Source organism: Berghia stephanieae, chromosome 2, assembly GCF_034508935.2.
Source record: "Berghia stephanieae isolate SIO BIC M18660-M18661 chromosome 2, UCSD_Bste_1.3, whole genome shotgun sequence".
Lineage (NCBI taxonomy): Eukaryota > Metazoa > Mollusca > Gastropoda > Nudibranchia > Aeolidiidae > Berghia > Berghia stephanieae.
The window spans coordinates 106586550-106601854 of NC_088361.1; the positions used below are offsets into that span (position 1 = coordinate 106586550).

At 36.9% G+C, this 15305-nt stretch overlaps 1 protein-coding gene across 3 annotated transcripts in view; it reads left to right on the forward strand.

Annotated features, from left to right (window-relative positions):
* The window catches only part of LOC144966168 (serine/threonine-protein kinase 32B-like), a 171426-nt gene that overhangs the window by 139562 nt on the left and 16559 nt on the right, over positions 1–15305 (forward strand). For all 3 annotated transcript variants that reach the window (XM_078902308.1, XM_078902307.1, XM_078902306.1), the window contains exons 7-8: positions 12757–12846; positions 13790–13893. In XM_078902308.1, the coding sequence (XP_078758434.1) occupies positions 12757–12846; positions 13790–13893 (194 nt within the window). The remainder of the gene's footprint in view (positions 1–12756; positions 12847–13789; positions 13894–15305) is intronic.

Consider the following 15305-nt stretch of genomic DNA (forward strand, 5'->3'; position numbering starts at 1 on the left):
TTTAAAGTTGCAGTCATCTTGTGGATCATTGCTTCTTGCCAGAAAGTCTTATAAAAACTGTTTAAAGCAGTTCTTTCTATAGGGCCTCATTGTGCGTTTGAATGACACAGACCTCATTTAAGGCCGAATACACGTATGTGTGTGTGTGCGTGTGTGTGTGTGTGTGTGTGTTTGTGTGAAGAGAGAGAGAGAGAGAGAGAGAGAGAGAGAGAGAGAGAGAGAGAGAGAGAGGGAGAGAGAGAGAGATTTGAGCTAAATTTGTTTGAAGGGTTTTTACGGCGCTTGCAACACTGGTTGCAGTAGTATTGGTGGTGGTAGGGGTGGCGTTGTGGTGGTTGTAATAGTAGTTGCAGGGATGGTGATGTGATGGTAGTAGTAGAGATGATGATGTAATGGTGGTTGTAGTTGTGGTGGCATGGATGGTGATGTAGTAATTGTTGTAATAGTGGTGGTGGGGATGGTGATGTGGTGATTGTTGCAGTAGTGGTGGGGACGGTGATGGGGTTGTTGCTGTAGTAGTGGTGGTAGGGATGGTGATGTGGTGGTTATAGTAGTGGTGGTAGGGACGATGATGTGGTTGTAGTAGTAGTGGTAGTGATGGTTGCAGTAGTAGTGATGATGAAGTGGTGGTGATGGTGGTTGTAGTTGAAGTACTGGCAGTAGTGATGATGATGATGATGATGATGATGATGATGATGATGATGATGATGATGTGTTGGTGGTTGTAGTAGAAGAGTTAGTGATGATGATGTGGTGATGGTGGTGGTTGTAGTAGTAGTGATAATGAAGTTGATGTGGTGGTGGTGGTGGTGGTGGTGGTGGTTGTAGTAGTAGTGGTAGTGATGGTGGTGGTTGTAGTAGTGGTGGTAGTGATGATGATGTGGTGGTGATGGTTGTTGCTCTAGTGGTGGTGGTTGTAGTTGTAGTGGTAATGATGATGATGATGTGGTGGTAGTTGCAGTAGTAGTGGTAGTGATGGTTGTAGTAATAGTGATGATGATGTCGTGGTGATGGTGGTTGTGGTTGTAGTAATAGCAGTGGCGATGATGATGATGTGGTTGTGGTTGTAGTAGTAGTGGTAATGAAGATGATGATGTGGTGGTGGTGGTTGTAGTAGTAGTGGTAGTGATGATAGTGTGGTGGTGGTGGTGGTGGTTGTAGTAGTAGTGGCAGTGATGGTTGTAGTAATAGTGTTGATGATGTGGTGGTGATGGTGGTTGTGGTTGTAGTAGTAGCAGTGGTGATGATGATGATGATGATGATGTGTGGTAGTTGTAGTAGTAGTGGTAATGAAGATGATGTGGTGGTGGTAGTTGTATTAGTAGTGACTGGAAAGTGGGGGAGGGGGGGGGGGGGAGTAGCCTTGGAACATTTTAACCTCACCTGAATTTGACGGGAGTTGCCCGTAACACGAAAATTTTGCTCCAGACAGGAATTTTTTCCGGTGAAACCGGAGTTTTGGCATCACTGAATTTGGCATGGGATTAGAATATACATTTGATAATGTACATACAAATGTTTGAAATAATCCAATCATTACTTTTGTAGTTATTCATTAATATGTAAGATGTCCTTAAAATAAATAAAACACAAAACAAAAAACAAACAAAAAAGAATGCTGACAATTTTATAACATTGCTCAATTTTTGAAGAATTTTTGATATTTAAATAAAGAAATAAGAATTATTAATGTGACAGTCTTATTTATAAGAGGAAATACGATTTCAAAATGCCAAAAGTTAGAGAAGGGTTTATAATTTCAAAGTACAGTTTTGAAACTATGTGAATCCGGGTGGGCAGGGAAAGAAAATCAAGAAACAGAATGAGAGAGGAAGAGAAAGAATGAGAGAGTAAAATACACACACACACACCCACACACACAGAGAGAGACGTGAGAGAATGAGAAAGAGAGAGAGAGAGAGAGAGAGAGAGAGAGAGATATATATATATATAAAGAAAAAGAGGAGTGAGAGGGGTAGGAGAGAGAGACTGCTTGAGCATTAAGAGGGCGGGAGGGAAATAGAGTAAAGATTGAAGCCTGACTGCATAACTGTTTGTGTGTGTGTGTGTGTGTGTGTGTGTGTGTGTGTGTGTGAAAGAAAGAAAAGGGAGACGGATAGAGTGAGGTAGACATGAAGAAAGGGATGGAGGCGGAGCAAAGAATTGTAGGGATAGTTTAAGAAAGCATTTATTTGTTTCAAAGTAAGTCATAGTCAATCAACTGGAAACATATTGACCAATGAGATTGTAATGAAAGAAATGACTGGTCAAATTATTCATTGCATTGTTTCCATTTTGAGTCAGATGACAGCTTGAGGAGGAGGTTATTGTGCAATGACTTACATGAAATCATGTTATTGAATCTCTCAAGTTTTTCTTAGGGTTCACCCACATTGTTGATTGTCTAAAAAGACTCCCCCCCCCCCCCCACCCCCCCACCCCACCCCTTCTTTCATTATACAATGAAAGCACGACAAAACGAACATCTCTCTCTCTCTCTATCTCTCTCTCTCTCTCTCTCTCTTGTTGTCCCTCTCTCCTTTTCATTTATCTATCTATCTATCTATCTATCTATCTATCTATCTATCTATCTATCATCATCTATCTATCTCTATCTATCCATCTATCTATCTATCTATCACTACCTACCTATCTACCTATCTATTTATCCATTAATAGGTCTGTCTCTCGTTCTGTTTGTCTATCCATACATTTAACCTTTTTCATTTTTTAGTTAAACGTATTTCCATCGGCAGTTTATTAATTGTTGAAGGCTCCATTTACTATTCTGCTTTTGTACTTAAAATTGAATGTTTATCCTACAACAATCTCTGTAAGTGTAAGATTAGGCAACTGTTGGCCTATTAAAGTCTTATGTTTTTATTTTTTTTAAAGGGTTTTACGGCGATTGCAACACATTAAGGTCATATCAGCGCCAGTAAAAAGGAAGAAAATGGGATAGTAATAAGTTCTAGAATTACAATTAAAGCACCCAAAACAAAGTAAGACAAAGGAGAATTGGATCATAGGGAACAGATGTAGATTCCAAGCGCAAAACTATGGAAGTACTTTGTTTGAGATCACCTAAAAGTCTTATCCAGTCACAAGCACAGATCCCCACTAAGAGGAATACACTCAAATGTGTACAAATCATATTATGATATGTAAACAAAACTTAATACATTACATAACAGAGAGATAATTTACAAGGAAAAAAATATCATCTCCCAAAACTAACTATACATTTGACTGTTTCCCCTCTCACCAAGGGTATCCGGTCAAGGCCATGACAAAACCAAGTAATATCATTCCAAGACAAAGACAGAAATCTCGTTGGAAAACAGATATAAAGGGATAGAAGACAATAAGTACCTCCCTGCCCACTATGGGAGGTCAGGAACCCCACCCAATTAAAGTCTTAGCATGTCCTATAATTTCACGAATAAAGAAAGAGTGGCAAAGGACCCTCACTCGATCATACCAATGCAGCTAGACAAAGAAATAATGGCACGTGGTGTGTATCAAAATGCAAAAACACACACATATGTAACACACGCATGCTGACGTCATGACACATTGCCCGGGCATTTTAATGGCCAACAGGCGCATGTTATGAGCGTTGACCAATCAAAATCATTCATTTGTAAAGTTGTCAGGGAAAACCCTAGACTTGTTAACAGTTTTTAAAGTTCATTATTGGTTGAACCATGAAATTGTGGAAACAGGCATGCTTTCTCTGAGATAGATAAAGACACGTCCTTTGCTGTGGTATCTTACATGGTATTGGTGGAGGAAAAGACTTAATATTACTAAGTCTTGGAAATGGTTGGTCTCTGAGAGAAAGTCAACTCTCGTTTTGAATGTGTCATTGATAGTTGCTTTTTTAAACTTTAAATTTATATAACTTATCCTCAATATCTATGTTTAATTATTATGTTTTCATGTAGAAAAATGATTGTAGTTTCTGAAACAATCAAAAACTGAAATTTGATCATTTTGACCATTCCCACTTTAAATCCGGTTTTCTTCGTTTTCCAAATCCCGACTTAATACCGCGTCGAGGAGTAGGGTCACACACACACACACACACACACACACACACACACACACAAATATATATATATATATATATATATATATATATATATATTAATATAAGTATTAGAGAGGGAGAGAGAGAGAGAGAGAGAGAGCAATTCTCTAAATGCAAAACAAAAATTCACTTTGCAATACTTACTACAATGTTGTTTCACCACTTCACAGCATCATCAGGACCAGAACGTGAACGTGATCTTAAACTTGAAAAATCGTTAATAAATAGGGAAAATGGCAGCATTGATAATAGGTTCAAAGTCTTTTCCTGTATAGCCCTATTAGTCTCCAAATTCTGGGATATGTACTTTTTGTGTGCTCTTGATGGGATAAAAAAAAAAACAACCTTAAGGATCGTTGGATTTAAATAGTAATATTTTGATCCTATTAGCTGTCAGTGTCTGCATTTTATTTATTTTTACCCATTTACTATATGGAAATATTTATTGGTGTTATACAAGTAGTACTTAATATCTTTTATACCTTATATGTCGAAGCATATTTAAATTGAAGGAATAGAAAGAAAGAAGAGAGAGAGAGAGAGAGAGAGAGAGAGAGAGAGAGAGAGAGAGAGAGTGTGTGTGTCTGTATGTGTGTGTGTGTGTGTGTGTGTGAGCGAGAGAGAGAAAGAAAGAAAGAGGGAGAGGGAGAGAGAGAGAAAGAGAGAGAGAGAGAAGAAGAGAAGATATATATATAATATATATATATATATATATATATATATATATATATATATATATATATATATGCTTGTTTGACATAGATAATAGATAGAATAAATAAATACATAGATAGATAGATGGATAGATAGATAGATAATAGTAATAGATAGATAGATAGATAGATAGATAGATAGATAGATAGATAGATAGATAGATAGATAGATAGATAGATAGATAGATAATAGATAGATAGATAGATAGATAGATAGATAGATAGATAGATAGATAGATAGATAGATAGATAGATAGATAGATAGATAGATAGATAGATAGATAGATAGATAGATAGATAGATAGATAGATAGATAGATAGATAGATAGATAGATAGATAGATAGATAGATAGATAGATAGATAGATAGATAGATAGATAGATAGATAGATAGATAGAGATAGATAGATGATAGATGATAGATGATAGATGATAGATGGATAGATAGATAGATAGATAGATAGATAGATGAGATAGATAGATAGAGTAGATGATAGATAGATAGATAGATAGATAGATAGATAGATGTAGATAGATGGATAGATAGATAGATAGATAGATAGATAGATAGATAGATAGATATATAGATAGATAGATAGATAGATAGATAGATAGATAGATAGATAGATAGATAGATAGATAGACAAATAAAGAGATGTAAAAATATTACATTTAAAAAACACCCAGTTTTGTTTTATCCAACGTCATATTGATCAAGGTCTTTATACAATATATTCCTAAGAGCAAAACGAGTCCTTCTTCTTCACCTTTGCCCAAAAAAGGCATTACATTGAGGTCAAAAGAACGTGTGCAGCAACGGAACCGTCGTCTATTCCCCCATGAATCTAGCCATGAAAATGACAAATTGGGCAATTGTACATTATTGATCATTCCACCGATCGAATCCTTTCCATTTCCCCGCCTTTCATTTCATATGAATTAAATTCCATGCGATGTTGTTGATAACGGAAATCTCTTATTGCGACTGAGATTTTTTTAAAACTATTTTGGCAACTGTTCGGCTTAACCAGTTAAATGCCTTACTCTGGAAAAACACGTATTTAAAAATACAACCAGACAACTCGTCCTTCAAATATCGATCGATTTAAATATCCCTCATCTTGGCAAAACCTATCAAATCTGGGTCGAGTTTTCTGGCCAAATTTTTAATAGATGTCTTTCCAGTTAAGTGGTTACAGTATAGTTTATTTCCATATGACCGAATGTTACCAAAAGAATCAAAAATCGATAACTACATTTATTATTGTTAGATGTTCGCTATAGTTGTAATGTGGTTACTCTACCACTGACGCCCAAAAGTATGACAAAGAGAGCTGGCCTTAGACAACCGAGCCTCTCATCATAGCAACACTATTAAAAATGGAATAGAATCTTCCATTTAATTCACACACACACACACACAAATGATTTGAACATATTTTGGATTTCTCTTTTGCCAAGACACTAAAGTCAGATCTGAGATGAGAAAATTCACTCACATTCGTCTTTAGAGTCTTTTTCGTTTTGTTTTGTTGACAAATAGGACATCCGAAACGCCCAGATCATTTGTTCCTGTAAATCATAAATATTGACGCTGCTATTCCACTTTTTTTTCTTTCTTTCTTTCTTTTTTTTTTTCTTTTCTTCTTAAAGCAGAAACATTTGCACCGAGCAGTAAGAGAGAATTTGATAAAGAGTGACTAGAATTGTAATTCATCGTCTGTCTGTTTTATGTTGGTTGGGAACAAAGCTCATAAACGTTACTGCTAGCTCGCCAACAAACTTCCAGTGTGGTTGTGTGTTGACCTCATGACTTCAAGAAATTGCGAGACGGACTCAAGATAGTTACTTCGTTTGAAACCAATTTTTGGAAGCATGGATGGCGTCGATTGTAGAGCGTCCCTCTCGTGGCCAAGCAGAGTTGCCGTAAAAGTCAGATCGTGGGGTCGGACCCTCATCACCGCAAAGACTTTTTTTTTATTCTCTATTGTATCCTGACACTTTTCTACCCACTTCATCTCATGTTAGCTCACTCAACCCCAACACCGACTATATCCGTAGTTTACCCGGGTTACTTTTACCCCATGCCTATTTATTACATTTTTCTGAGACAAATTATAGGCGTAGAATCAAAGCTAATGTTTTTAATGTTATTATTATTATTATTATTATTATTATTATTATTATTATTATTATTATTATTATTATTATTATTATTATTATTATTTATTATTATTATTATTATTATTATTATTATATTATTATTATTATTATTATCATTATCATTATTATTATTATTATTATTATTATTATTATTATTATTATTATTATTATTATTATAGTATTTTTATTATTATTATTGTTATTATTATTATCATTATTATTATTATTATTATTATTATTATTATTATTATTATTATCATCATCATCATCAACACCAACATCATCATCATCATCATCATCATCATCTTTAAAACAGCAACAACAACACCACCACCACCACCAACAACAACAACAACAACAACAAGACCTCTAAGAGACATAAACAAAAAAAAAACAAAACAAAAAAAGAAAAATACAAAACATAACAAGGACGGCAACAACAGCCAGCAGCCTAAGTCAACAAAAATCTTTGCCCTGTGGCCTACCTTTGAAATGATGGTTGGTCTCTCACGTATTACCTAGACCCACGCAATGTTGATTCATTCATACACACAGTGTGCCATGTCTCACGATCAAATGCCACTAGTGATCGATATTGTCCCTACTAGACTGTCCTACTTTGATAAATTACCTATTTTTTTATTTATTTAGGCAAGAAATCTTTAACTTCTATCGGCAGCTTAACATGACCCTTAAATTAACAAAAGGTCTCAACGAGGCGACCTAAAAGAAGGTACACAGCTTGAGATATTTATTTATTTATTTATTTATTTTGTTTTTGTTTTTGTTTTTTTTGTGTGGAAAAGTTAGGTTTCATAAATCTGTCAATAAATTCATATGAAGTAAAGGCTTTTTGTTTTGTTTTTTCTTTTTTTTTGTTTTTGTTTTTTGGTGGGGGGGGGGGGGTTGCCAAAATTTTTAAAATGCTGTTTTGTCAGTGTAGGACACAAAGATCTCACTTTGTAACCTTTTACTTTCATCAGATAGATTAGGTTACCAAGGCTTCTTATCATCTTCCAGCGGGTACTTTCCCGCCCATATTTATCCTCTTTCCCATTAATGCTGAATTTGTTGTCATTGATTTTTCTCTGTGGTGTAATAATGAATAGATAAATAAAAAAATTACGACGATGCTATCCCTGCCCCAAAGCGAATTATTATTTAGTTATATTTCGCTTTCAGTGTTATCCTTTACGCTGAAGTGTATTTGGAATGGAACCGATGAATGTTGAATTTAATTTGATGTTGGACCGAATCGGTCATCAGTCAACGGGGTAAAATTTTGCACAGGCGTCCAGCTAATGGACTGAGAGAAGGACATCTTGATTTCACGACCCCTATTGATAGTTAATTTCGAACGAAGGGCATATTATTTGAAAATTAAATCATTGTATCCAAAACCGAATGTGATTTTTTTTTATCTCAGTGCCTTATAATTAGTCTAATCAATGCGTGCAGACTTTTCCCAGACATTTCATTTTAAAAATAAAAATAATCATATTTATCAAAAGGCAGCAGCTTGTAAAGGTTACACAACAATGTCCAATCTCCGAAAACGTTTTTCAAACCCATGAACAGTTCTGGGTCCATCTGGAAGTTGCGTCACAATGCATTGTTCAGGAGTTCTGCAGTCTCTAGATCGGCACCTGCTGTTAGACAGGTCTTGAACTGTAGTATTTGTGACCCATCGTCTCAAAACGGTATTATGTCGGAACGAACAACATGCTTAAAAGCCGAATTAAATGTTAAACTGGTCACAAATATAAGTTGTTGGCATTAGCACCCTAAAATATGGTATCCATTCTCCTCAAGAAAACATACAAACTCAACACAAGTCTGATATTTCCGGCTATAAATTAAATTTTCAACATTTTAACCAACCCGACTTAATACCGTTTTGAAGCGAAGGATCACATTTTCCCATCACCCAATTCCTCCTGTTATTAGTTTTCAGAACAAAAGCGGGTACCTTCATTAACTCGTCGTGGTTGTACTACGGATCGCTTGGTGGCTGTGTGAGGGAACACCTCGTCCTGCAATACACGCTTAGCAACTTCCTCGCAAAACGGAAGCAAATCCGTTGAGAAGATCACTGCGACGCCACAAGATACATAGGATGGTCATGACTTTGTTTATTAAGTTATTTTGCAGCATCAGTTAGAAAGTCAGGCGTACTTAAATCGCTATGTATCCTACCTATTTACATAAAAATAAAAACCATATCCATAAAACATTGATCAAATTGTATCTGCATGCTTGAGTTCAAAGCAAAGTGGAACTCCTCTGCAAACCATATACAAAACTGCGCCCCCAACATCAAGACTAAAATCTCGTTCACCTTTCTACCTATCAAATAAAGAAAACTACAACACGCAAGAAGCCTGGTGCGAGGAATGGAAAAGGAATAAACCAACAGGAGGGGAACTAATTGAAGATCCCTGTAAAAGTCTCCCAGGTCTACAGGATCAACGAAGAAAATACTAGGTAGCTGCAAATAGACAACGGTCAAAACATACAAGGACAGCTGCCAACATGCACAAATGGGGGCTCCAAGAATCACCAACATGCCCAAAGTACAACCAAGCACCACAAGATGCAAACCACCTCGTACTAGATTGCCCAGAGACAAAACTGGAACGGGGATTTGAGACCATCAACAAATGTGATGATGACTTCCGAACCTGGAATGATACCTTGAACATAGAAGTGTAGCCAAACGATACTACTAGTTCAAAGCTTTTCTTGAGTCCGGCGAAGGTTTGTATATTAAAAGGGACTGAATATTTTAGGCGACCGTGTCAGACAAATAATATAAATATTGGCATGCTCTTGGAGTCAAAGATCAAGTCTCAAAGTTACCCAAACTCAAGCAGACCTCAAATCAGAGCATTTATTGAAGAATTAAAAACTAAGTCGTCATGGCCAATCCATAAGTCCTAACCTAATCCAGGGCATATTTGCACTCCTAGTTTTGAGGTCTCTATAATATTTCACCAAGGTATGATTCTCATTTTCTATTACACATGCAGCAAAATCTGTTTGGGAGGGGGGGGGGGGTGTTCAACTGCAATTCAATCATCATAGAATAAGTTGCCACAAAGTGCAGTAGGAGAGGATGACGTTCAACGTTTTAAATATCTGATAAAATGAAATTGGGAGAATAAATGCGAACATGGGCGAGTATAAACCCTTATTGTTAAATCTACGATAACTACACCAGAGGTGGTTTGCAGGTTAAAGGAAGTATTGACTCTATGAAGCGAGGGAGACTTTATCCATTGTTCAATAATGACAAGGGGTGAGAGATATCAACAATACGCCCGCCTGCATAATATTATCTTCCGTATCAATAGAAACTATTGATGCCAGATAAACAATAGGCAAGGGAATTCCGGCTGGAGCTACTGAAAACATCGAATGTGAGTAATTATCATGAAAAAGCCAAGCCATAAAATTAACCCCACTAAGGATAAGGAAAAGGGAAGGAAGACCAAAGCAGTACTCAGAGAAATATATTGGAGACAGATGGGATAAAGCCGGACAGCTGTCGAAGCATTTGCCAGGATAGGATTAGGTAGAAAGCAACAGTTTGTGGCCTATGATATACCCCAGTGGAGGGTGAAATAGGCGTGTAGATAGATAGAAAAAATGAAAAAGACAACGTACCAAGAGCAAGTAGCGGGGGGGGGGGGGGGGGGGGGAAGAATAAAATCGGTACAATAATCGTGACTTGAATTAAAGCGAGAGTTGACTTTAAGCGAGTTAACATCTCGTGGACTGAGCTGTATCTTATTTATTTATTTATCTATTTATTTATAATTATGTGTCATCAATCTTTTATATGGAGCGGAATCTTGGAAATCAACAAAAACCTTTTGTTGCAAATTAGATATTTTCCAAAAGAAATGTCTACGAAAAAGCTTCTACATTTTTAGCCCATCAAAATAACAACTAAAGATTTTCTACAAAAATCTGAAATGACCCTCATTTCTGAAACAGTCAAATCAAGATGGTGCTGGATTGGCCATGATTTGTCGGATGAAAGAGGGAGCAATCCCAAAAGCAGCGCTCAGGCGGACACCGCAGGGTAAACGCAATAGGGGACGGCCACTCACTGGAGACTTGGAGAAGATCGGTGGAGAGATGACATCGTTCGGTTGTACCTGGTGTAAGGTTCGAAAGCTGACAGAAGAGAGAAGTCACTGGCGCTCCTTACTGCAGACCATGTATGGTTATGAAACACCAAAGAGGAGCGCCCTTATTAGTTATTTATTTTTAAAATTTCCTTTTTTTCATTAAGCAGTGGTTCGGCAATCAAATTAATTATTGTTTACCCTCATTTACCGTTGACACGTGACAGTCTTTTTCCCCCATTTGATTTAGCTTCCTGATTTCATTAAGACAAATTTGGATACCAGTCGGCTATTCGGATGGCATAACATTATCATGCTGTAAACAGAAAATTGAATAGAGCAGGCACGTATGTCGATAATGACTATGGAGTGGTGGATAGCTCACACAGTAGAGCCACGCTCTCCAAGGCCAGGCGGAGTTGTCGTACCAGTAAAGTCGCGGGTTCGAGCCCCCATCGCCGCTGCGAATTTTTTTAATACTCTATTGTCTTCTGGTACTTTCCTACTCACTTCATTTCATGTTATAAACAGCAATTTTAGTAACGACCCATTGTTTTATTTTTTCAGCCAAAACTCATGTTCATCGATCAGTACGATTGTATTGCGATAAGAAATTTGTTGTATTTAAAAGAAAAAAAAAGAAAAAAAAACTAATTGAAAAGCATCTTGTATGCATTATTTCCAACAGCAGTAAAATGTTGCTATACAGAACATTCCCCCTCCCACACCTCGTCATTATTCCGCCGATCTCGCAAATCGCCATCTTGATCTTTAGGAAAGATTTGATAAAATTATTCTTTAAAATGTTTGTTATACCATCAAATAACCAGTCTTATTCCGAATGAGGTAGTATATTGCACGATATTATATTTAACTGAATGTGAGAGGGTGTACGTGTATGTTTGTGTGTGGACATTTGTATGTGTCTGTCTTTGTGCGTTGGTGAAGCGGGTATCCCATTATTAAATATTTTAACCACACGACTAGATGAGTCAAAGCCTTTCAAATTTCATCTTACTAAAAAATGTAGATAAGTGTCTTCACAGATATTCGAATTCTCAAACATTTCGACCCAAAAGCAAGCGTTATATCACGCCGACCCGATATTTTCTTTATATTAATATTACATATCGTTATCATACGTCGTTTGTGGCAAAATCAGTCAGGAGGGATGCTGATAACGAAATGTCCATTTTAAAAAAGATTATCTTTTTAAAAATGCAATAATTTAAGGCATCTTATTCGTCGCAAGTGAAAGTTTAAAAAAATATATTTACAGGGTCAACCTTTAAAAAATCAACAGCAAAAGAAAATATACATATATATAAAAAATATAAAATAACCGGGGTGTCAGTCGTTATGCAAAGTTGCAAAGGGAGAATAAGAGTTAAGAAGTTTTTAGAATTATTATTTAAGGTGGAGATGGGGTGGGGGGGGGGGGGGGGTGAGAGACAAGATGCCAACAGTCTCATTAGGCAATGGAGCTTGACTGCGTGAGTATTTTTATTGCAAGATAAACTATTTTTTTTTAAAAAGTTAGCACAGGATAGAGAAGGATGAAAACTGTTTGTCTGTGGCCTATACCCTGACCCAGGGTGAAAAAGGCAATGATGATGATGATGAACTATTTTTAACATTCTTTGGTATGTCCACAGGTCATGTCCACCTCACAGATTTCAACATTGCCACGGAACTACTAGAAGGAGATCTGGCAACGTCCGTATCGGGAACCAAGCCCTACATAGGTAAGCACGTTGGTGATAATTCGTTATTTATGCATCATCATCATCACCATCATCATCATCATCGTCGTCGTCGTCGTCATCATCATCATTATCATTCTCCTCCTCCTGCTCCTCCTCCTCCTCCTCCTCCACCTCCTCCTCCTATTCCTTCTTCTTCTTCTTCTTCTTCTTCTTCTTATTATTATTATTATTATTATTATTATTATTATTATTATTACTACTACTATACTACTACTACTACTACTACTACTACTACTACTACTACTACTACTACTACTATACTATAATAATAATAATAATAATAATAATAATAATAATAATAATAATAATAATAATAATAATAATAATAACATCGTTAACAGCTCTTTTTATAAATAAAATAATAAATAAAATAAATTCCCTTTATTATAAGTCATCATTAAGGGGAAATTTTTCTTTAGGATATATTCCAAGGGAAGACTGGAATCACCCAGGCGTCAGCCGCAGTGCAGCTAGGGCGAGGTGACTTGCTCAAGGTCAAACAGCAAGACGGATATTCGAACTCGGTACCTCTCGGGTACGAAGAAAAGACCATACCGCTGAGCCACTCTGTCCCATAAGAGTTCAGCACTATTAAATCATGGTTTTTGTTTTTATAATTCTCTCTCTCTCTCTCTCTCTCTCTCTCTCTCTCTCTCTCTCTCTCTCTCTCTCTCTCTCCATCTATCTATCTATCTATCTATCTATTTCTCTCTCTCTCTCTCTCTCTCTCTCTCTCTCTCTCTTTCTCTCTTTCTCTCTCTCTCCCCCCCCCCCCTTCTCTCTCTCTCTCTCTCTCCTCTCTCTCTCTCTCTCTCTCTCTCTCTATATATATATATATATATATATATATATATATATATATATATATATATAACGAAAAAAATTGAACATTAAACAGATATACCCTTTTCTATGCTTTCAGCCCCAGAAGTTTTTAGTCATGCAATGGGTGACTGTCCTGGTTATGGTTATCCTGTGGACTGGTGGGCTCTAGGGGTCACCGCGTATGAACTACTCAAGAAAAGGGTGAGGAAAACCCATTTGGTCTCTGAACAAGTAGCATGAGATTGATATTGAAATAGATGGTGAACGAAAGGTTTTGTGATCGTAATAAAGAAACAATTCTCTATCCTATGTCGTGTAGATGGTCATGTACATCAAATCTCACGTTTATTTCGAGACTGTTGTCACTCTGTTAACAATTGGGCCAGTTTATTACAGTACAGTCCAAGCCGGTATTGGGGACACCGCTTAATTGGGACAGGCGCTTTATTGGGACGACTCCTTGGGAACGGAATTTGTTCAATATAAAAAGTTATACCCTTTCCAATTCCCAGCCGCTTAATTGGGACTTCCCGCCACATAATGGGGAAAAAATTTGACACTGGTCGTCCCCATAAAACATCATTTTTTTTGTCTCCAATTGAAAAAGATGGTTCAGAAAATGCAAATTAGTCTAACGGGACGGTCAACTGGATATATCGTCGTACTGCTCATCATAGCGGTGTGAACAATAGACTTTACCTGTATCCACAGTTAGTGTCTATCACGACAGCCATTCAGGTGTGTCGTCAAACCGTGTGTCATAATCATCACAGAGTTGTGAACAATAGAATCTACATGTATTCCTTCCCAGTGCCATCGTTACGCACATGGTCATAGGTCATCTGACCAATGGTGCGATGGGTAATGAGTGATGGCTTTGTTTGTTCAAGGCTGTCACCTCCAAAGTGTTTGTTTGTTCAATGAGGCGAATGAGTATACAGATCATTCTTAATCCATTGCTTACTTATGCAACTGTTATGAGAGGCATATTCGTTAATTATTTTGTGCAGTTAGATTTTGTCTCTCATCGTTAGATCAAATAAGCAGTCAAGTGGCCGTTGAAGTAACCCAAATTAGACGTCAAGCAAGTCTCCCTGATTACTATGTAGACTATAATAAATCTGAAAAATTGCCCAATTGCATGCCCTCTGCTTAATTGGGATGCCGCTTAATTGGGACGATTTGCCGGGGAAAAGAGCCGTCCCAATAAACCAGCTCGGACTGCACTATAGCTCCGACCAGTGTCATTTGATCGTGCAACTTTGAGGTCAGTTGGCAGTAGGTCGAAGGTTGAGATTCGGTTGTGGGCTCATCAAAATCGTCGAGTCCTTATAGAATGTTCTTTACTCATATCTTCTCAACAAACTCGTGTGTAAAATGAGTACCCGGTATCACTTTGGTCTAATAAAATAAAAATAGTTTAACGATCGTCATGTAGAAGAATAGCGATCGACTTTGCAAAGGGAAGCCAACACAGATTGAAAAATAAACGCCCAACTTCAGACAGAGTTGTCTACCCTGGGTTTATAAAGCTTGAAAGGTACATCATCGTCATCATCATCATCATCATCATCATCATCATCATCATCATCATCATCATCATCATCATCATC